Genomic DNA, 23447 nt, shown 5'->3' with positions numbered 1-23447 from the left:
ATTGTACAGGCAGTTTCTGGTGTCAGTGTGCTTGGGCAGGGTTTGCTCAGGAGGGCGCTTGGTGCATTCTGAGCTGTCTTAGGGTGTGTTTTGGGACGGCTGAAGTGATGTTTCCAAATCACTCTCTGGATGAACCTGGCTTGTCTGAAAAGGGCCTGCTGGCTGACAGTCTTCTGTCTTACCCCATCCTGGATCTTATCCATGCATCCCTCATGTAGGGACTTGACTGATGATGTTACGTTGTAGATAAGATTTTTTTCAAAAGTTGTAAATCATTTGCTTGTTATTAACCTGCGTTGCAAAATTTTTTGCCCACGAGAAAAAGAAATAAGATGCTGAGAAAATAAATTAAATTTATGCAGAAAGCACAAGGGAGAATTAATGCTTGTGATTCATTTGAGTAGCTACGCTTTGGAATTGTCGTCTTCTTCCCACATATGAGTCATTCAATTGGTATGATGCCTTTCTCCAAAAATCTTGATGTGTTTTGCTGTGTGGGAATAAAAGTTATGATACCAACATTTTTTTTTTCCCCTTGCAGAATTTGGTGTTCATTTAGCAGAACTGACTGTAGATCCCCAGGGAGCTCTGGCCATCCGTCAGGTGAGTTTACCTGGAACTGTAGAAAGAATTTTGATGGTAGTTTCCTTGGTTTTCAAAATATTCTTTCATGTTTCCAGGTGAAAAATTTGAGGTAGCTTTCCATTACTGTTTCTCTGTTTTCTTTTACATTTCTCTAGAGCCATCACTTTCAGCATTATTCAGGTGTTATAAACTTACCTTTTTTGAAAGTAGTGCTTTTTGGACTTAAACCTGGTGCTGAGACACTACCGTACTGGGAACGGGCACAACTTATTAGCTGGATGGTAGGCATCAGCAAGCAGAAGTGTGACTTGTCTTTGCAGCAGCTTTTTCTGTAGGTGTTTTCCTCCCTGAAAAGGAAGTTTAGGTTCTGTATTTCTTTAGTTAACCATGTGGCCCATATCTTGTGCTTTTTTAGAGGTGGGGAAATAAAGCTGCTGCCTTGTGTCAGAGTGCTGTACAGGCCATCATTGCTCAATGAATGACCATCAGTTCATCTTTTTACGGCGGTAACTTTTTTTTGTCCGTTTCACAAAGATTTTGCATTTTTTGCAAGCCCTGTCACCCCTCTAAAAGCAGCATGATGGCATGGGAGACTGAGCAAACAGGTCAGGGGTGACACCGTGGTTGCAAGTTTTGTTACTGATTCTTGACCTCTCTTCTAATACAGCTAGCATCTGTCATTTTGAAACAGTATGTGGAAACTCACTGGTGTTCTCAGTCAGAAAAGTTTAGACCTCCAGAGACCACAGAAAGGGTAAGCTTTGGTTTCATGTTGTCTACTTTGAGACACTTTATCCATCAAGAATGTTAATTTTGTGGGTGGTTTAAAATGTGTCAGTGCCCTTGTGTATTATGAGGATTAATGGCTTCAGTTAAGGTTTTCTGACGTTTTCCACTTTGAAAATCTGTTTTCAGTTGCTTAAAACAACACTAGACTTGAGAAGCTTGGGCTAATTTCTGTAGGAAAAGTTCAGCCATAATGTTTCTGCGGCTCTAAGAGCAAGAGTAGAAGAAAGCTGCTTTGTAAGTTTTACAAATACTGATTCTGGCAGTCCTTTTTCAGAGATTTGCTAAATCTTGTGTTTTTCAGCTTGGGACTTAAAGGCTATTTTCCCATGACAGATTTCAGTTTAAAGGTCTGCTGGATTTCATTAAAAATCTGTTCAGTAAGAGTATATAACAACTAAAATGGCCAGAGATACCAGTCCTTTGCCACTTTGACTGTTGACTGAACCGTCTTTCACATCTAGGGTATGATTCATCCCATCCAGAGATAGCTGCTTGAAATACATCTTGTGCATTATGCCCCAGAAGTGCTGGCTTTTTTTTCCTGTCCCTTCAGAGTTGGGTGACTAGTTCTCGTTTACTAAAATCTTCCAAAGTAAGCAAACATAGTCCCTGACACTGGAGCTGGGATTTATCTCGGCTAACTCTGGATGTCTTCCATGTAGATATCTACATCCTATCTAATTGCAGCTGTGAGCTATTTATTGTATGCTTGGCCGAGTGCTCTGTGTGAGAAGAGTGCTATGTTACAACATACTGTGCAGTTTTCCATAAAAAAATTGTGGGGTGTAGCATGCAAGGTTTTGTTGTCTCGTGAGTGTTCATTTTGTAAAACCAATGTTGAATCAATATCAGGATACAGTCATAGGTATACTTTTTTTTTTAATTAAATTGTTTTATGACTGGGGATCTGTTTTGCTAAATAATGTTATTCTCTACAGGCAAAAGTTGCTATTAGGGAGCTCCTACCCAATGGGCTGAGAGAATCGATCAGCAAAGTGCGCTCGAGTGTTGCTTATGCAGTTTCAGCAATAGCCCACTGGGACTGGCCTGAAGCCTGGCCCGAGCTTTTCAATCTCTTGATGGAGATGCTGGTTAGCGGAGATGTGAATGCAGTGCATGGAGCCATGAGAGTGCTTACAGGTATGTGTATGCAAGAGCTTTGGCAACGCTGATGTAGGAAGTAGTTTAGGCTTTTCCTTACTTTAGTATCCTATCACTTTTCACTCCAAATTGAAGAAATTGGAGTTTGCTGCTTCTCTTTTGCTGGGCGTTAATGCCTGTCAGTCACTGTTGAATTGCATGCTCAGTAGATGTCATGAAAACTGAGGAAGAAAGTTCTGTGCTACAGGTTACAGCTCAGAAGGAACTTTGATTGCAACACCCTGTTTTCCAGATACCTGCAATTTTTAGTGTGATGATTTTTCTGTTTGCCTTCAAGGATTGCCATGGGTAGGCCAGATGACACTGGTCTAGTCAAGTACGAATCAATGTATTTCCAATATGGTGTTAGTATTTCCCAAAGATTCTGTTGTTGCTATTGCCTACAATTTGTTTTTTTATAAGAATTTCCCTTCTTTTTTAATTTTTCTAGAGTTTACGCGGGAGGTGACAGACACACAGATGCCACTTGTTGCTCCTGTTATTCTTCCAGAGATGTACAAAATTTTCACAATGGCAGAGGTATGGTCTTCACTATTAAGTTGGTACTGAATGGCATTAGTGGGAATATTTCTTGGAGCAGAGAAACTCCAGATTTAATGGTTAAGCTGTACTGTAGCATGAGTTAGACTTAAAGAATTTTCTTGATGTGATAGTTGATGGCAGCTAATGTTTCAACAGAAATGTTGAAGCCAATGATAAAATAAGAGAATCGAGTTAAAGCAAAAAATAAATACAATTAAAAGAAAATTAAAGGAAATAAAAGTATCTTGTGTTCCTGATCTATTATTTAAACCTTTTTCTAGGTGTATGGTATTCGCACAAGGTCACGTGCAGTGGAGATATTTACCACATGTGCCCATATGATCTGTAACATGGAGGAACTGGAAAAGGCAAGAGTTTAACTTACCCTACAACATACACTGAATTCAAACTGAGCAAGGTTCTAAATAATTGTTAATATGAAAATGAAATGTTGGAGAATTACATACTTTGTCAGCTGTAATTCTGGGGAATAGGGTGTAATACATTTAACATGGTTAACTCCCTCCTTTGCATGCATGCCTTGATACTGTAACTTGGCTTCCATAATTAAGTTTAACTTGTGCCCTATCAACAGACATGCTTTGTAACAGCTCAGAGAAAGGGGAGGAGATAGTGTGTCATCCCTTTCTTTGGAAATCCCTGTCATAGATTCCAGTCTCCAGGTGAACTCTGTGTTCTGGCCCTTGGGCGAGGCGTTGGTTACAAGTCCTGGAACTTCATCAATTGCTTTAGCATGCATGTTAGCCTTTTGTTCCTAAAGGGGTTGTGGAAACCAAACCAAACAAAATTTTGGAAGAATAGCTCTTAAAGAAAAACACTATGCAATTAAGCAGCTTTATACACGAGTCTCTTGTCTGGCTCTGAGCACATCTGCATTTTATATGGCCTTTGACAAGTGGATTTCCCAGCACTCCCCAGACAATAAATTGTTCTTTTTAACTTTTTGGGGGGTGAGGGTAGGAAAGGGAGACTCTTGATCTAGTGGCTGGTCGTTGCTGAGTGGCTATATCTGCTGTTTCCTCCCTGTTTGCACAGGGAGCAATTCAGTGCAGACTTTTGTGAAGTTCTGATAGTTACACCGTATCTCTACTGTGCTGACAAGGTTACTTATGCAATAATATCATGCAGCTGGTACCCATATCCAAAAGATAGTAATAGCTCCCCACTGTCTTATTCTGGAGGAGGGCTGAAAGTGTCCTTTACATTGTAAACAAAACTTCTTCTATTGAAATTTGACTTTAAAAGATTGCCTCTCTTTATTTTTTTTCTATAAATTGCTAAGGTGGTATTTCATAGTTTATTTAAGCATACAACTTTGCTGTCTTAGCTATGGAGTTATGAGGAATATTCTCAATAAAATTATTTTTGTCCAATATTACTTGCTCTGCCAAGCACTGCTTATGGAGTGCTTTGACATCTGGAAAAATATTTACTGCATTTTCCTAGGAAGAATCATCAGGTTAATCTTCAGGACAGCTGTTGATACTCAGCTCACAAAGAGCTTGTTTGGTTTGGGGGAAGGTGGCACAGGAGAGAGAGAAATGCTGTCCACAGGGTTCAGTGTAATTACTAGTGTGTCGTAGTCACCCTAGGTTTCTTTTATAGCCCGGAGCAGGTCCAGACGGTAGGGCACAGGGCATGATTCATCTAATCAAATGAAAGTGCCTCTTCAGGAGGATGTGCGCTACTCCCGAGACTCCCCGGACTGGATTGTCTGGATCTCTATTTAGAGTCTGAAGCGATTAGCTTAGATGTAGGTGTGTGTTTTGTAGCAGTCTGTACTGTGTGATTTTGAAGGGTGGGATTCAGCTGAGCTTAGTTCCAAGCATGAGGAGAGAGCCAAAGTGATGCCTGAAACAAGACTTTGCGACGTTCTGCAGTTGCCATGAGTCCCTCTTTGGTTTTGTGGCAGAAAAGTGCAATTTCCATTGCTTCTAGTGCTTTACTTGTCAGATGTGGGGGTTCTGTATCTAGTATTCACCTGTGCTTGCATTGATTGTAACCAGGGTGCGGCCAAAGTCCTGATTTTTCCTGTGGTGCAGCAGTTCACAGAGGCCTTTGTTCAGGCCCTGCAAATGCCTGACGGACCTACATCAGACAGCGGGTTTAAGATGGAAGTCTTAAAGGTAAGTTTAAATAAAGAAAGAATTGAATACTAATACACTGCCAGATGTGCTGGAACACGGAGAAACTTGAGTGCATGTCACCTCTCCTAGTACTGCTCATGTTATGAATAGTGAAGTTTTTTGGCTCCCAGCACCATACAACATTGAAATAAATTTTTCTGCCTGTACTGAAGATACCTATGATGAGATCCATAGGGATCTGTCCATAAAATGATCCATAGGGATCGATCCATGGGACTACCTGTCCTTGGCATTTGCTGATCTAAGACATCTTGGATGCATCTTGTTTGGACACCATACTCAGTAGTTAAATATCTGACTTTTCTAAAGATGCTGCAGAATTCTGCTGCAATGAAGTTTTAAAAGCTTATTATGTGGAGGTACTTTTCTAGAACTTGCCTGCTCTTTAATACTAAATTATCTCTGCAAAAGAGAGATGGAAAGTCTTTGTATTCTCCTGGTTTCCCAGAGAAAGAAAATTGGATTGCAGAGCTCTGTGTGCATGTAGCTTAGTGCGTGGGGACGAGAGTGCCAGTGTAGGTATGGAGATCCCTTCAACAGCTGGGAAAGCACTGGAGTTCTAGGGTGTGCTGCCTGCAACATGGGAGAGAAGAGAAGAGCTCAAAAACATGACTTGCAGAATCAAATCCAGATCTTTCATTTACTTGCACATGTGCTGGGATAAGCAAGACTTGGGTCATAGTGTACAGGTTTCTGAAGATGAACGGCTGAGGCCCATTCAACCTTGAAGAAAACAATAAGGAAGAGTTATTGAAGACAAGCATCAAAAGTTTTTCATAATGACCAGCTTTGTGCTGGAGCCATGAAAATAAATGCTGGGAGATGGAGGAGGATGCTATCGTATTGAACAAACTAGCAACTACGAAGTTCTGTGTCGTGGAACTTGTTTTCTTAGCCCTGTTAAAGGCAGCAGTACCCTGGTTATGGCATCCTGTTGCTTCTCAGAAAGGGGTGGCAGGTATTGTACACTGGAAACAGCAGGAGCTTGTTTCTTGCTGTGCAGCACCAAATGGAAGGGAGTTTGGGGTAGGATGTTGGCAGGTTTTGTTGGGAGAGTGTCTCTTGCGGTATTTTTTCCTTTCCATTGGCTTTGCACTGGGATTCCTGGGACAGTAATGAAGAGGAAAGCTAACATGAAGGGGATACTCTTCAGGGTGTAATCTTGATTTGAACAGGCTGCAGCTCAAGAATGTCTGAATCTCTGATTCCAGATACATACATTTGGATGTTTAATGAGTAGAAGAAGTTTTCACCCTACATGGAAAGCAGTTGTAATTGATAGTTTTACCCTAACCATAGACCAGTTCTTCTGTTCTTGTTACATTCATAAATTCTGCAGCTTTGATAACTTTTTTGTTATTTATGTAACAATGCTTACTGGAATTAGAACTATTTGTACTTTTATGTCTGCACTGATGTACAGCAGTAGTCTCTGGAAAGATGTGACAGGCTGGTAAGCTATTTGAGGAAATGTCATCATGTTCTTGCTCTGTTCCTTTAATTGTGTGTGGGCATCTGCTTTTGGCCACTGCTAGGTAGGTGCAATACAGGAGAGGATTTCGGTCTGAGTGCACTATTGTATGTTGGGTGGCATTGATGGCAACAGAAAATCAGTATGGATTTAAACAGTAAATTCAGGAGATCTTCTGCTGGCAAGTGGTTTGTAGGAGGCTTTTTGTGAAAAGATGAGTATTCTGGCTGTTGACTCAGGGCAATTAATGATTTTGTCACTTAGGGTTTCTAAGCTGATGATACCAGTTTTCTAAGGGAAAAGGGATTCAGGTGAAAGACCCATAAATTGCCTTCCCTTCCAGAAGAGTGGATTTTATAGTCATTGTAATGCAGAAGTAAGAGACCTTAAGGGATTAGTTAAGCCGGCTCTACAGATGAGATCATTACAGAAACCCCTCGAAATGCTGATGCAATGGAGGAGGGGATTGAGACTTTTTTTTTATAGTACATTTTCAACCAGATGCGAACTCAATCCTGTCTTTTTTTCCTTAGTGAAGTGCTATGCAGCAAATGACAAGAAGATTTTTTTTAAAATTTTTTTTTTCTTCCCTGTCTCGAGAGCTTTGTACTCCAAGGTTCATGGAGTTCTTGGTGGAAATCAGAGGCAGCCTTGACCTAAAACGTCTTGCTTTCCATATAAGAACATCATGCAGGAGAGTGTCGAAAGCTTTCATGAATAATACTGAAGTGTACACATCTGCCTGATCCGCTAGGATAGTTATCCTGTTTAAGAAAGTAAGTAGGTTGGATCACATCATGGTGAACCACTGATTGTTAATTTGTCCCGAATCTTTCCAAGTGTAGTCACAAGTTATCAGCAGGAAAGTCAGTGCCTTTAACCCTTGTAGGAGATGGGAGGTTTGGCCACAAGAAAAATCTTTTCAACCACGTGGACTAGAACAAAATACCAGTAGCGTAATTCATTGTTTTGTTGTTTGATAGCTTAGCATGAATTAAATTCATATCTCTGAGGATGAATGAGCTGCAACTAAATGATTCTTGAATCCCGGTTCCAATGTTGTTGTTGTTGTTGAACATGCCACTGTTGATTGTTTTGAGAGAAACAGAGCGATTAAACATGACAGGTAACAGAGTTAAGGCAAAATTCATAGCAAGGGAATGCAATTATGATGTACTTAGTATGCGGTAATTATATCAAGAGCACCAATTAACCAACAGTCTAAAGTATCTTACAACCTTGCTGTAGTGCTTCTTCGCTTATGTTTAAAATCTGTTCTTTCAACACCTGTATATTAGGTGGGTCAGAAAAGTTATGCTTATATTTTTCCTGCTGTTGGAACAAATAATTAGTTACAAAAAATAATCATACCCCTTTTGTTCTTGGATGGAAGACAAGGTGGTGGCCAGTGTCTTGGGGGCAAATTTCCTAAGTTTATGATCAAAGTACATAACCTGCACCTGCTGCACTCTTACCGAACATTTAGCTTCAGCATGCTCTCCTGCTGCTGGCTGGCATATATTTTAAGCTTTTTATCCACAAATGTGGGGATTCCTTCTCTGTCTAAAGACACAAGTAGGAAGTGAAGCAACAAAAGGCTTTAATAGAGAGTGACTTTAAGGAGATGCCGAGCAATTAGTCAAGATGTGGTTGGATGTTTGCTTGCGGAATAGCTGGAAGGGGTTGAGGAGCTGTTGTGTTGCTCCCCCACTGGTGATTTCGGTGTGTCTGTGCGGTGACTCAGGCTACAGGTGTGGATGCAGTTGGTTATTGCCTGGCTTGGCCATTAAACGTCCTGCTTGGGGAGCAGCTTGACTTCGCTCTGAAGAGAGATGGATAAGGATTTTCTTGGGGGATTTAATAGGTGGTGGAGCAGTACGTGGGGGTAGGCAGAGAAGGAGGAGGAGATCTGTGAAGCAGTTCTTTTAGCTCAAACAAGCAGTGGGAATTGGCAGAATAAGAGGCCAGGTGTTGAAATACAACATTTGACAGGAGAGAGTGCTCTTTTTTTAATGACTTGCGCTGCAGAAAGTGTTGAACTTGCAAATGCAGCCTTCTGTTGTTAGAACTGCAGAGCTATTGAATTGAAGAGCTCTCTTACCACTCCAGCAATGCTTCCTGCAAGATTGTCTTGGCATATAGCTTAGAAAAACTTGCATAGGGTTCATAAGCAGTGGCAGTCAGGGTGTTGAGTTTGCAGCTGTCCTGCAGATCAGGTTCAGATACTCTGCCAGCACCTGCATAAACTTTTTTTTTTCCCCAGAGGCTTCAACAGGTCTTTTCTGTAATGCTTCTAGCACCTACCAGACTCATTCTCAAACTTACCTATCTCTGGCTGCCTGCTCTGCTCTAATACTGATATTAGAATGCTGGTTTTTTTCTGGAAGGTGAATTATTATTTTTTTTATTTCTATTAATGTACCCAATGCTACAAACAAACTGACGTATTGGGTAAGCAGAAACAAACTGATACCTGTATGTCTCGTAGCAGCCGCCAGTCAGGCAGTTTGTGAGGGGCTCTTCTGTAACCAATATAAAATAACTGGAGCTGTGCCCCTGTGGGAGGAGACAGTGTCTGTTAGGTGGAGTGAGAGTTCTTTGACTCCTGGAGGATCCCAAAAGCTTTTTGGCAAGCGTCAGTGAAAGGGCTCCCCTAAATCAGGGCGATCAGCTTTATGAAACCCCAGGCACAATCAGCTGTAGAGCTGCTGAGCTGCTCCCAAGACAGGCCCTGTGCTGGGCTGGCACAGCTGCCTGTGTCTGCAGCTGAAATGGATGAGAAAATTGATCTGGATGGCTGTTTTCATCTGCAGCTATTCCCTGGATGTGCGAACGGATGTGTTGCTTACATGTGTAGAAGTGTGGGAAATAGGCTGTGGTCTGGTTTTACTTGATATTAGCGTTCATTTTCTGGGACAAGATAGCTTTCAGGTGGTAATCGTGAAAGTGCTGTGCAGTGATGTACTTCTGATTGGAGTCTATACCTTATCACCAAAATATGGCATTGTCTTCATTTCCAGAGTTGTACATCTCACATTATCCTTTTGCTTCCCTGCAAAAGAGCAAATATGAAGAGGGGCCTGTTTGTCAGAGTTCATGCAAGTGAGGGGACTGCCTGGTCAGGAGCGAGAGGAGGAGACCTTGGTGGCAGGAAGACATTGGGTTATCTCAATTGTTAATGAAACAGCAGCCTGTGATTTGAGTGAGTGTTGATGTTTTCCCTGGTTTTGCTTCTGACTGATAATCTTTTTTTGTTCCAGGCCGTGACAGCACTTGTGAAAAACTATCCGAAGCACATGGTTTCGTCAATGCAGCAGATCCTGCCCATTGTCTGGAATACCCTTACAGAAAGTGCCGCCTTATATCCTTTGTAGTGAATGGTTTTAACTAGAATAGAACAAGACAAACTCTGTCTCATACACAGTAACGACCTGAACACAGCTGAAGAGCATGGTACATGGCGTAGTCCGCTGTGACGGACAGAATATAGGCATCTGTGGTGTAGATGTACCAGATATTTCTGTCACATCAGTAGGCTCCATTAAGTTTCTTGTAGCTTAAAAGTCATATATGATGAATGATGCAAGTGCCTGTGTTATACTGGCTGTAGAATTGCGGCCGATCTCTGCATTGTTTCTGGTACTCTTCGGTGAAAATTGCCTTCTTAAAAAGATGTGTAGTCACAATGTAAGGACTTCAGGTAAAGGACAATCTACGATATCCCTTGCTACAGCAGTACTAATGGGTGGTTACACTTGCTGATGAAGTTGATTTGCCTTTTGAATTTTTTAACAGTCATTACTTCACTGCACAATTGGCCATGTTAGAGGTGTTCTGTTGGTAGTTTTTCCAGTACTTGCAAACTGACAAGTCAAATCTTTCCATATAGTTAATGTGCTTTTTTAACCTTTTATAATAAGACAGTAATTATAGAATACTGAGCCTTCCTGTAGCTTTTTCTGAATTTTCGGTATAAACACCAGCATTGGACACTGTGTTGCGATAATAGTGTAAGGGTTGACTGAGCTTTTCCTCTGTAATTTAATAAGAATGACTGTTCTCCTAGAAATCATAGACCTAGACCTTTTTATGTCAAAGATGCCTGCATAGTCTTGTGTTTCAGAATCCTGCTGCATATTGGGTGATAGCACCCAATGAAGAGTGAAAATGGGCAGGGAGACCATAAAAATAGCCTTAGTTCTGGAGCAAGTAGAGGATGTCTAGTTTCAAGGTCAGCTGTTTTTTTGGGGTTTTTTTTATTTTTGTTTTTTTAGACACCTGTTAAAATACAAGGAGCTGTTTGTTAAATTTTTGATGGTGTATTTCTCCCTCCCCTGTCCTGACTCCCACTGCAGTCCTGCTGGCAGCTGAGCTGACAAAAAAGTATTTTGTTTGCAAATGGGGAGAGTCTTGTCCTTCCTTCCCTTGTGTTTGCTCTGGCATTTGTTGGACATTCAATTCGCCATCCCCAAAGAAACCTCCTTCCTCTCCACCCCAGGGTTAGTTTTCTGCCACTGCCCAGAGTTGGAGGCTCATGGAGAGGCCTGACGAGTAGCAGAGCCAACATAAGGTAGCACATGGGATCATGGGGTGGCTCCTCACCCTTTGGCAGCAAAGTGATGAATTGGCTCATTGTCCCCTGGAAAGAGTTGAGTCTGAGTGGTTCTGTTCTTGCAAAGTTTTAACATAAATGAAGTTTTGGGTTACCCTGGAGGATTTGGTTTAAGTGAATCAAATGATCTAAAGGGTGCACTGAAGTGATGTGGAAGTGGACTGTGGAAGTGGTCTTTGAAGTTGGGCAATGCACAAAGCAGGAGCTCCTGGGGCTTGTTGTCTCTGAAACACAGGACTGTGCGTAAAGTCAAAGATTTTTTTTTAAGAAAGAAAACTTCCCTAGTTATCAGGAATTTTAAGATAGGAACAGATTGATTCCTAAATAGATGCAGTTCTTTAGAAACACGCATATTTACTTAACTCCGTCCACTTATGTGAGAACAGAAGTAAATTACACAGAAGAGGTGGAGGACCCTGTGGATTCTGATGGTAAGAACTTGTTAAACTGCACTTTTGCCTTCCCTTTTGAAAAGGAATGCACTTACCTAATATTATTGTTGTCAAAACGGTGACTGAAACACTGTAGGAGATCATGCTTAAAGGTACATTTATGGTATTAGAACAGTGTCCATCACTTCTTTGCAAGTTACATGTGATTGTGATCAATGAAGCTGCATAATTTAAGTTTTCCAATGACTCAAGGAGTGAGTTCTGCAACAATTTTGAGGTAAAAGTAATGGGACAAAAGAAAACCAAACAGGTTTTAGGTTGAGCTTGATCAGTTTTAATGTGGGGTGTGCGGTGAGGTGGGAAGAGAGCAAAGTGATGAGGTCAGGTGTCCTCCTGGGGCTGCTGCTGCCCTTGCTAGTCCAGGAGTAAGAATAAACATCTCGTCAGACAAGCTAACTGTTTGTAATTATATGTGACACCCATTTATACCTTTCTGTTTGTTAGCATATTCAGACGTGGTTTTTGTTTTCACTTCTGCCTTTCTGTATGTTAGCATATTCAGTCATGTTCTTTTGTTTTCCACTTACTCCTTTGTTCAGGTGAAGTATTGGGCTTTGAAAATCTAGTGTTCAGCATATTTGAATTTGTTCATGCCTTGTTGGAAAACAACAAATTCAAGAGCACAGTGAAGAAGGCTTTGCCTGAGCTGATCTATTACATCCTCCTTTATATGCAGATCACAGAGGAGCAGGTGAGCATGTTTGTCTTGTGTAGGAAGCAAATGTGATGAGAGATTTAAAACAGCTAATGTCCTAGGAAGAGTTTCAGTGCATGGAAGCTGCTGGAATCTAATAGGCTGTTCTGTCGCTTTGCTGTGCCAGGAGTTAGGGCAATAGCATCCAAATGTTCCTAAATGGCGTAACGTGGACAGCAAATCACAGAACGGTTTGGGTTGGAAGGGACCTTCAAAGGTCATCTAGTCCACCCCTCCTGCCAGGGGCAGGGGCATCTTTCACTTGATCAGGTTGCTCAAATCCTCGTCTAACCTGACCTTGAACACTTTCAATGATGGCACATCCACAGCTTCTCTGGGCAACGTATTCCAGTGTCTCAGCACCCTCATAGTAAAGAATTTCTTCCATATATCTAATCTAAATCTACCCTCTTTCAGTTTCAAACCGTTGGCCCTTGTCCTGTCACAACAGGCCCTGGTAAAAAGTCTCCATCTTTCTTATAAGCCCCCTTTATTACTGAAGGGCTGCAATAAGGTCTCCCTGCAGCCTTCTCCTCTCCAGGCTGAACAACCCCAACTCTCTCAGGCTTTCTTTCTTCATTCGTTCATGAAGTATTATGCTGTGAAAATGAGGATTATCATGCTGAAAGGGATAGGCCAGGTTCCTGTGGTAGTGAAAAAATTGTGCTAGTGGAGTGAAATAATTTGTACTGAAATTCTACATGCCTCCTGGCCTCCCAAGCCTGACAGCCGTCATCTTTTTGTTCAGGTAGGTGTGCATAAAAACAGGCACTCTGTTAAAGATTCATCTGCTTCTCCCATTCCTCATCTATAAATAAAACTGTGTAGCATTGATTCCAGGTCAGTCATTAGTTCTGTCAAATTCTGGTCTCAAATGAGGAGCAGAAGAGCAAGAGAACAGAGAGGGTGTCTTCTTTTCAAAGGTTTCTCCAATAGAATGTAAGACAAATCAGTTGAAGACTGACTTCTTATGGCAGAGAAAAATTCTGAAAGTAGTTTTGCAAAACTGAGATTACTGGGAACAGAAAAGCTTCCTTTTACCCTTGGTGTTCTGAATTAGTCATCCACCCTATCCTTCTTGTCTCCTTTCTGTTTCAGATAAAAGTTTGGACTGCAAATCCACAGCAATTTGTGGAGGATGAAGATGATGATACTTTTTCCTATACAGTGAGGATTGCTGCACAGGATCTGTTGCTGGTATGCAATGTGTTCCACATTTAGATGCAACCAAAATAATAATAACAAATAATAAACCTAGCTTCATGAAGGGCATTTGGAGAAAAGGCCAACTTTTAAAAGTCTGTACAAATAAGTGTTACCATTTCCTTCTGCACAGGCTGTGGCTGCCGATTTCCAGAATGAGAGCGCAACTGCTTTGGCTGCAGCAGCCACAAGACATTTACAAGAAGCTGAGCAGGCTAAAAACAACGGTGCTGAGCACTGGTAAGGAGATGGGGCAGCAGGGAACGACAGTGATACGAATGGCAAGCTCTTTTGCAGCATTGGGTGCAGCACAACTTAATCACATTTTTTTCGTGACACTACTACTGATGGACAAGGATGAAATTTGAGGACTCTGATTAGAAGCAGAAGAAGGAAGTACAGCAGTTCTTGAGCCAGATGAAGAAATCTTTGTGTGGAATACTTTCAGCAATTCCTAGCACAAGCCAGCTGTCCCCAGGCTCCCTCCCTCCAGACCCTTGACAATTCCTTAAAACATATCATTGGAAACTATAATTAGTTATACGCAGTCTGAAGAGAAATTGGCAATACTTCCACTTTCTGTTCAGTTAATTGAGCTCAAAGTTTCAGGCATATCTTCTTTTACTGTATATAAAGAAGAGATATAGGTGATGTATGTGTTCAATTTTAGAACTTCAAAGTTGCAATTTTTAATGTTACTTGGGGATAGGAGGAGAAAGCTCAACTGCAAGAGTAGCTGGTTGCTGTTCCATAACTATTCTCTCGTGGTTTTACAGTGCATTAGTTCAGTGTTTGTGTTTATTTTGAATACTAGTGTCAGAGTAGCCAGTCTGTATAGTGAGCAGCAACTGAATGTCAGAGAAATCGGACATTGAGTCCCCATCTGCCTTAATTGTAGTAAGTCTTAAAGTACGTTATTTGCTTCACAAATAGAACCAAGGAGAAGTGGTATTTGCCCATAACCCTATTTCATCATAATTAACAAAACGTAATGCAAAAATAGACATTTTTAAACCTTTAACGTACTGGGTATCACAGTGCTTCTGCACATAGAATAGTCAAGTAAGGCACAGCTGGAGATAGAAGCCTTCATAGAAAAGTCTCATTTCTTTTTTTATTATGGGAACAAAATTGATACAAGAAGTAACAATTATTCAACTGGTATTTTAGAAGGTGATTGAGGATGCTGCCTATCCTGGGTGAGTTTCCAAGCCCCCCAACTTGCTGAGTTTTGCAAATGTTCATTTCTTTCAGGACTCTTTCAAATTCTCTGCTTTGGGATCAAGAAAATAGTTGTGGTAGCTTAGACCAAAAACTTGTTATGGTTTCACTTCAGATTTTTTATTTATTTATTGAGGCGACGTTGGGGGAAAAACCTAAAGGCATCTGAATTCTTTTGCAGGTGGAAAATACATGAAGCTTGTATGCTGGCCCTGGGCTCTGTGAAGTCTATTATTACAGACAGTGTGAAGAATGGTAGAATACATTTTGATATGCATGGCTTCCTGACAAATGTTGTTCTTGCAGACCTCAACCTTTCAGGTACATTGGCTCTTGCCATTACTTAGAGTAACCGCTGAGTGCCAGACCTTGGAAATCTCTTACGAACAAAAGTGTCTCATGAATCAGGTTGCTGTATGCGTGTGGTGGTGTGAAATGCAGTTGTGCACATTGTACATGTGAAAGGGCATAAATCTTGTGAGTTCACACATGCTACCAGGTCTAGTATAAGTCATTTAAATGTAGGACACTGTGCCTTTGGTTACAACTCATTGTTGTCTGGATGCTTGAGCCTGTAGGGCTTGGAGATGGAACAGCAATTGCTTGGGGAACTTGGCGGAAAATAGCTGTTCTGTTGTCCTGTATCAGTTTCTGGGAAAGACACCAGCAGTGTTTGACAGGCTTCAGAATTCCTGCAGCAACATACCATCCCGTTTTCTTTACGCTGGGGCTGACACTAGTCGTAGCACATGAATTCAAATAATGTTCCTAGCTGAGTGGGTTCCTATTATTGGGATCTCTGCAGGCTTCTGCTTTCTATGTTATCTTACATCAGTGTGCAAGAAAGTCAAAGGAGTTGTTGAAAGTCGGACCTCGAGAGTCCTTGCAAATAATTAAAATTTGAGAACTTTAAGCCAATATGAGCATTATTGGTGAGTCCACATTAAGTTGTGTCAGTGCAGAAAAACAAATTGCTGGATGCTTTCATAAAGAAACATTTGTTTAGCCTATTACAAAGAAGGTTTTTTCTTTTTTTGAGTTAATTTTGAATGAAGAAATAGTGTGCAAAGTGCATCATGTGCAATGCATGTAAGAAAACAACCTCAGCTATTTACGTATATTTACACATATGTGGTATTGGGTTGTAAATGAGCTATTGTGCTCTAGAAGGAGCTCCTGGATTCAGTATGTAGATAGTTCTCAGGGGATGTCCGTTTAATGCTCAGTAATGGTAGTAAGACAAAGAAATCTTGCTTTTTATAATACTTGCTTAGAAAACAAAGCTTTTCTCTTGCTTTATATCTTGCATGGAGTTTTTTATGTCCTCATCTTAAAATTAATACTTGCAGGAGTATAAATAATGGCAGTAAAGATGCTGAGAAATAGAGAGCATCATCTATTTGAGGATAGCCTATATAGATAAGGATACTTTTAGCCTGAAAAGGCAGAAGGGTTAAGTGTGATAAAGATACTTCATACCTTGATAAGTGTAAACAGGTGAGTAGATAATGAGTATTCACTGGTGCTGTTGAACATTGTGTTTTGTAATTACAAGGTGATGGCTGGAAACTAGAAAAGTAATCTGTAAGAGATCCTTGTATACGTGCTCTGTTTCTCTAATTCTTTCCCCTAAGCTTCTGCTATTTGCTGCTGTTAGGGACAGAATATTGAGCTAGATGAATAGGAATTACTGAAAAAGCCTTCATTCTCTTCCCTTACTTTTGTTCTGATGATCGCTAAAGCATATATTGTTGTATTGATGAACAAATTCAAGTGTAACTAGTAGAAGGAAGAAGGTGTAGGTTTGGTTTTTTTTTAAAAAAAAACAAATGAGAAATTATTTTTTGAAATCACTAAGAAAATAAACTGGATTCTGCCCATGAATAAAATTTCTTTGTATGCCTACATACTGGTCTTCTGTGTCATATCTTGCCATTTTCCTACTGGGATGACAAAATTTCGGATAAATGATAGAAGCAGCTGTAATTTTAAACTCATAAAATTTTCTCTAAAACCACTGGGGTTTTTTTGTTTTGTTTTAGTGTCTCCTTTTCTCCTGGGTCGTGCTCTGTGGGCCGCCAGCCGTTTTACAGTGGCTATGTCTCCAGAACTAATCCAGCAGTTCCTGCAAGCTACTGTCAGTGGTCTACACGAAACCCAGCCTCCTTCTGTCCGAATCTCTGCAGTCAGAGCTATCTGGGGGTAAGCAAACCCTAAGATATTCCAAAGCTCCAGAGATAGGTGGTATAAATTACACTTATAAAACTGGTATGTTAAAATACTGGTAATATTTCTGTATAGACTGTGGAAGTATTTGCTTTGAATGAGATAGATGTCAACTTAAAAAGCGTAAGCAAGCAGGTTCAAAATAGAATAACTCTAATGAGGAATATGAAATTGAGATTCAAGGTTGGCTACAATAAAATGTTATAATGGATACAGTCCCAAAGAGAAGCAGAACTAGATAGTGATGGAAAGCATAAAGATGAAACCAAGATTACTCCTGTTCAGTCACAAAGGTGGCTGAATGACATAGTACAGGCTTGTGGAGCAAATCACAACAATAAGGAATGGTTTGGGAGGGGGGTGTTGGCATCCCGTTTTTGTAAATAAGTTGCAAGAAGAAAAAGGGAAGATTTGCTGTATTGATTCTAATGTGAAAATTGAACATTAGTTTAAAAACACACACACACAAAAAAACCACAAAAAACCCACACAAAAGAACTCTCTTCCCTCCCCCCCTCCGAAAACCACCTTGTTTTCTATTTGCACTGAAATAATAATGAATAAAGACAGAGACTTACAACTTAGTTATTCCTGAAATTGTTTTTTTTCTTCCCTAGCTCACTCGTAGAACATGGTGATTAAAGATGCTGTAAGCAGTGAGTCTCTCACTCAGACTATTTTTTTTTCCTCAAGGTTTATTTTCTCCATCGGTGGGCAGTTCTTGAGAGAGAATTGTTACTAAGAGGCGGTGGAAGCTTTTAACATCACTTGGCTCAACTCTGCTTCTGCAAACCATTGGGGATGGAATGAGGAGGAAAGATAGCTGAGCTGTTGAGATCAAGGAATAGTAGACTGATGGGGAAAAGTCCTAGAGGAGTGAACTTAAGGAAAAAGAATGGGTGGGGTGAAATATCCCCTTATATATCATGTAGTGTTAAATGTATAAATCACTTTAATATATTCGATATTTTTGTATCACGAATTTCTTGTCTAGCTACTGTGACCAGCTGAAGATCTCTGAGAGCACCCATGTGTTGCAGCCTTTCCTTCCTAGCATTCTTGATGGACTGATCCACTTGGCAACTCAGTTCAGTTCAGAGGTCCTAAACCTCGTGATGGAGACGCTGTGCATTGTCTGTACGGTAGACCCAGCATTTACAGCAAGTGTGGAGAACAAAATCTGCCCCTTCACGATTGCAATATTTCTGAAGTACAGTAATGGTATGCATTCAAGTTACATTCTCAAAGTACAGTTGTTTTTGCTACTGAATCCTGGTGGTGAAAACTTAATAAATGATAATTGAATGAACACTGATTCATTCAACGGTAAAGCTAGAAGGGAGACTTGCTGCTTTGCCTATTTGAAATAGTGGTAGCAAAAATTGAGATGTGTTTGTTAGTATGTTTTAGTAAATGGTGCTTTCTCTCTCCAGATCCAGTTGTTGCTTCTCTTGCCCAAGATATCTTTAAGGAGCTAGCTCAGATAGAAGCCTGCCAGGGTCCAATGCAGATGAGGCTAATACCAACTCTTGTCAGCATCATGCAGGCCCCTGCTGACAAGATCCCAGCAGGACTTTGTGCAGTAAGTGCTACAGTGGTACACGGTCTTAGCTGGAGATGATTCCCTGTTCTTTAACGTATAGGATGGCTGGTCTGCAAAGAGTAGAAAGGTTGCTTTTGAACTGCTTTGGAACAACGACTTCGATCATTGGTAGAGGTTTCTTTGTGGAGAGAAGGCAAACTGCAGATGGGGGAAGATGCTTCCAAAAGTTAACTTTAAACTGCTCCTCTGGCCATCTTCCAGTCTCTGCAGTGTATCCCTAGTCATTTTGCTTTGACATAGCCATCTTTCACCAATAACAGTCTCCTCTTTTTGGTGGAATGTTCTCCAGCAGGGTACATGACTATTCCTTGCACTTTTTTCTAAGGCTTTTTCTGATTTATATGTCGCATAGATATAAATTGCTGGAGATAAATTATACAGGTTTGTCCTTTCTATAAAAAGTCAGCTTATGAAAGATTAAGCATTGACTATGTAGACTGATTGTACGGAATTAAACCCATAAACATCTTTATCAATATGCTTATAATCTGCCTATTGATTGGTATGACTGTAACAATTGCTCACAGGTAATTAAAATAAATTTAAATCAATATAAACAAAATGGAACAAGTCAGCTAGACCTGTTCTCTGGCTGTACTGATTAGCACGCATCAGGCTACTGTGAAACTGTTTTCTGTATTGAAGTGGTTACACGGCTTTTAATGTTTGAACTGCCTTGGGAAATTTTACAGCACACATCACGTCTCCATGTCAAATACAGTGACACTGTCGGTGCATGACTCCAAGGTCCTCTGATTCAAAAAATATTCTAGACTGTACAATCAGGATGTGATTGCAGTACTGGCTCACATCCCTTCAGTTTACGCCTTTGATGCTTGCACCAGTAGTGGGTAATGCTGACTTAGCGTTCTATGGCTGCTGCTGTAACAGTGCTTTTGTTTGTGTTTTCCTTTCAGACTTCTATTGATATATTGACCACAGTTGTGAGGAATACAAAACCTCCTCTGTCCCAGCTCCTGATCTGCCAAGCATTCCCTGCAGTGGCTCAGTGCAGCTTGAACACAGATGACAATGCTACTATGCAGGTAACACTGTGGGGAGTGGTAAGGATTGCAGGACTATGCAAGTCCAAGAGAGGTGACCAACTAAGACAGGTCGCATAGCCTTTAGGGGAGCCCAGGCTTTGCTTGCCAATAGCTATATTGGCAGCTCCTCAGGAGTCTCTGCCACCTCCAGTTTATCATGAAGGTACTGCTGTTCAAGGGCCTGCAATGACTTTTACTGTTCATTCCTTAATTTGGAGGACCGGAGCGAGTATAGCAGCAGCCTTGATCTTCTTTTCTATTTTAGGGCTCTGGAGCATGTAAAAAAACCAAAACAAAACCCAAAACCCAAGCGAAAAAAAACCCAAAACCTTACTGCTTTTCTTCCCCCATAATAACTTTCATCACACCTAGGAATGGCAGAGGCGGAACACGCTCAGGCATAGGGAAGCAGAAGACCTCCTGCGTAGAAGACCTCCTAGACCTCCTCCTTCTAGCAGTTTTCTCCTGTACTCATTTAGGTGGGAAGGGGAGGGCAAACTTCTTTTTGACTGAGCCAGGTATGGGATGGAGGGAGAGCAAGGATTCGTCTCAAACAGCGGTAGTGCCTGAGCTGTGCTTGTTGGCAGGCTCTGCTGTTACCTGATGATGTCTTTAGGATATTTAAGAAAGAAAGAAAAAGCGTCAGAGGCTAAAAGTCCAGGGTGCCTTTTCATTCTAGCTGCTAGATGGCATATAAACAATAAAGCTGGTTTTGTTCCTTACGTAAGGAGTTTTATAGTGCCAGCTACCCTTTGCCATGTGAATACAGACCATAGAAATGGCTTTCCCTAAACAACGTACCAGTAAGAATAGAATCATAGAATCGTTTAGGTTAGAAAAGACCTTTAAGATCATCAAGTCCAACCGTTAACCTAGCACTGCCAAGTCCACCACTAAACCATGTCCCTAAGCACCACGTCTACATGTCTTTTAAATACCACCAGGGATGGTGACTCAACCACTTCCCTGGGCAGCCTGGTCCAATGCTTGACAGGCCTTTCAGTGAAGAAATTTTTCCTAATACCCAATCTAAACCTCCCCTGGCGCAACTTGAGGCCGTTTCCTCTTGTCCTATCACTTGTTACTTGGGAGAAGAGACTGACACCCACCTCACTACAACCTCCTTTCAGGTAGTTGTAGAGCGTGATAAGGTCTCCCCTGAGCCTCCTTTTCTCCAGGCTAAACAACCCCAGTTCCCTCAGCTGCTCCTCATAAGACTTCTGCTCTAGAGCCTTCACCAGCTTCGTTGCCCTTTTTTGGACCCACTCCAGCACCTCAATGTCTTTCTTGTAGTGAGGGGCCCAAAACTGAACACGGTATTGGAGACCAGCAAGAAGAGGTTGGAGACCAGCATGCTGGTTGTTCTGCTGGATCTTTGTTTTAAGAAGAATTCAAAAAGATTGCAGCTTGGCTGCTGGGTTGCATTTTGTTCATGCTACACTTCGCTGTCTTCATCTCTCACTTGTTAGAATCTCTTGGAATTCCTCTGGGTAACAAGACTGGCACAAAACTGCAGCTGCTTCAGGTTGTCTTTGTATTTACTAGATGATCTTCTTGAGAGCTGCCTGGGCAGTGAAGGGTTTTGTACTCGATAACAAACTGAAGTCTGTGGAAATTATTTTTAAATTTAGGCACTCCTTTTACTGCACATTAGAGAGCTTGGATCTTTTACAAAATGCCACCAGTTTGCCCATTGTTTTCATCTTGGTTAAGGGTCTTTTTGGGGTGATGAAAGGAGATGTCTTCCCGAGCCTCTCTGCTCCTTTACCTATAAAGGGAAATTCTAACACGATAATTTTCTTGTTTAGAACGGTGGTGAGTGTCTGCGTGCATACGTCTCGGTGGCACTGGAGCAAATTGCACAATGGCATGATGAGCAAGGCCACAATGGACTGTGGTATGTGATGCAGGTGGTGAGCCAGCTTCTAGATCCAAGGACCTCAGAATTCACCGCTGCCTTTGTGGGCAGGCTGGTCTCCACTTTAATTTCTAAAGCAGGAAGTGAGCTGGGAGAGAATCTGGACCAGATCCTGAGAGCTATCCTGAGCAAAATGCAACAAGCGGAGACGCTCAGTGTAATGCAGGTGAGCAGGCTGGGCACCCAGGAGAATAAGTAGAAGTGTCAGGAAAAGAAACTGTTGTCATTTTTTTTTCCTTTCTTCAATTGTGTGCCTGATTATTTATGGCTACTGCAATTGGAGGTTCTACATATCTTCCTGAGGCAGTCAGGAAAATGCCTGCTCTGCTTATACAGAGTTGCCCAGATTACGGGGTAAGCCAGGTTCTTGTGGGTAAGCTTTAATGCACCTTAAATAGTCCCTCATGACCTTGTGCTTGCAAGCAGTGAACTTTAGAGGGGACAAGAGTTGCCCAAGTATGGATGTTGTGGTAAAGGCAGCACATGTTTTCGAGTGTTTTTGTGCTGTATTCGAAGGATAAATGCCTGGGAGTTGAGACAAGGTGAACTTTTGGTGGATGGGAGGTGTAGTTGGCCTGCATCAGATGAGAGGCCAGACAAGAGCATCATCATCTCTTCTAGCCTTGACCTACTTCTAGTGGCACACTTTTATGGAATGATTTTATCCCAGTGGTCTTCTATCTTTCTTGTCTGTGCCCTTAATGTAAAACACCTAGTGATGGCTGCCCTGGTTCCTCAGCAGCAGCTGGGGGAAGGCGTTTTTCTGGCGCTGTTGAGGAGTTCTGCCTTCCGGCAAGACCCCACCTTTGCCCTCACTGTGGCACTTGGCTGAGGCTTGCTCTGCTCTAACCCTTTTATCTTGTGTATTTCTCTGATTTTTGTATGTGCATTTTTCAAGCCAGCACATGGTGAATCAAGGCCATTCAGATGTCAGCACAGATTTCATCTTAAAGCCTTGTTTTGTTTTGTTTTTTTTTCCCTTGGAAACACTGTTGATTCGTAACTGTTCAGAATGGCTCTCACTGCGTATTTTTGGATTTAAAAGATCCGGAAGCTTAAATCTGAAGCAGTCACATGAAGCCCCAGGGGAAGAGAAACGAGCCTTTCACAATGCTGAATCTCTTCCCTGTGTTAGCCTGAAAGATGGACCTCTGGAGGTGGGCAGCTTTTCCCCGAGGAAGCCTACGGGGATGCCCTCAGACTTGGAGACTGACATTTAGACATACGCAGCATATGAATTCTACTCCTGGTCTTTAAGACTCAGACTGTAAAACTGTATCTTGTTTAAAAAAAAACAACAAAACCTTTCTAAAACTTGCAGTTCTTTCCCTAAAACTTGTGTTCAAAGTGCACTCAGAATTGGAAAAGTGCTGCTGAATTATGATATGGGAGAAGGGTGGTCCTGTGGTGGAGGTGGTGATGGGAAATCACTGGGGTGAAAGGGGAAGACAATATGGGTTCTGGCTCTGGACCAATAACTTCTGTTCCTTAGCTTGATAATGAGACACGTTTCTGCTAGATACGCGTAGATTTAGAGCTCTGTGTATAGAACCAGGTGTACAGCTTCTGGTCCGTTGAGCAAACTAGGGCAGTTGCAGTGTCTGACTGTTGCCATATGATATTTTTGCTAGTCAAAAGTCAACTGCAACCTCTGATATTTTCTAAATAGCTTTTTAATCTTTGCTTTAGGAAGTTTGTTAGTTTGGGGCATGGGTGTGAGTAAACTTATTCCTGCTGTGTTTTTGGTGGGGTCTGTAGTAGTTTATTGCCTGCTTT

General features: G+C 41.4%; 1 protein-coding gene across 2 annotated transcripts in view; it reads left to right on the top strand.

The window, feature by feature from the left end:
• The window catches only part of IPO9 (importin 9), a 42922-nt gene that overhangs the window by 9701 nt on the left and 9774 nt on the right, over window positions 1-23447 (top strand). For both annotated transcript variants that reach the window (XR_012996983.1, XM_076357861.1), the window contains exons 2-18: window positions 542-603; window positions 1253-1339; window positions 2313-2514; window positions 2966-3054; window positions 3339-3425; window positions 5085-5204; window positions 9957-10057; window positions 11681-11739; window positions 12300-12451; window positions 13553-13651; window positions 13791-13897; window positions 15060-15199; window positions 16921-17080; window positions 18099-18325; window positions 18538-18686; window positions 19625-19753; window positions 21562-21837. Coding sequence is in view for 1 of the 2 variants with exons in the window: in XM_076357861.1 (XP_076213976.1) it covers window positions 542-603; window positions 1253-1339; window positions 2313-2514; window positions 2966-3054; window positions 3339-3425; window positions 5085-5204; window positions 9957-10057; window positions 11681-11739; window positions 12300-12451; window positions 13553-13651; window positions 13791-13897; window positions 15060-15199; window positions 16921-17080; window positions 18099-18325; window positions 18538-18686; window positions 19625-19753; window positions 21562-21837 (2246 nt within the window). In the remaining variant the exon portion in view is untranslated. The remainder of the gene's footprint in view (window positions 1-541; window positions 604-1252; window positions 1340-2312; window positions 2515-2965; window positions 3055-3338; window positions 3426-5084; window positions 5205-9956; window positions 10058-11680; window positions 11740-12299; window positions 12452-13552; window positions 13652-13790; window positions 13898-15059; window positions 15200-16920; window positions 17081-18098; window positions 18326-18537; window positions 18687-19624; window positions 19754-21561; window positions 21838-23447) is intronic.

The sequence above is a fragment of the Aptenodytes patagonicus genome, chromosome 22 (assembly GCF_965638725.1).
Source record: "Aptenodytes patagonicus chromosome 22, bAptPat1.pri.cur, whole genome shotgun sequence".
Lineage (NCBI taxonomy): Eukaryota > Metazoa > Chordata > Aves > Sphenisciformes > Spheniscidae > Aptenodytes > Aptenodytes patagonicus.
This window is presented reverse-complemented; position numbering and strand designations above follow the sequence as displayed.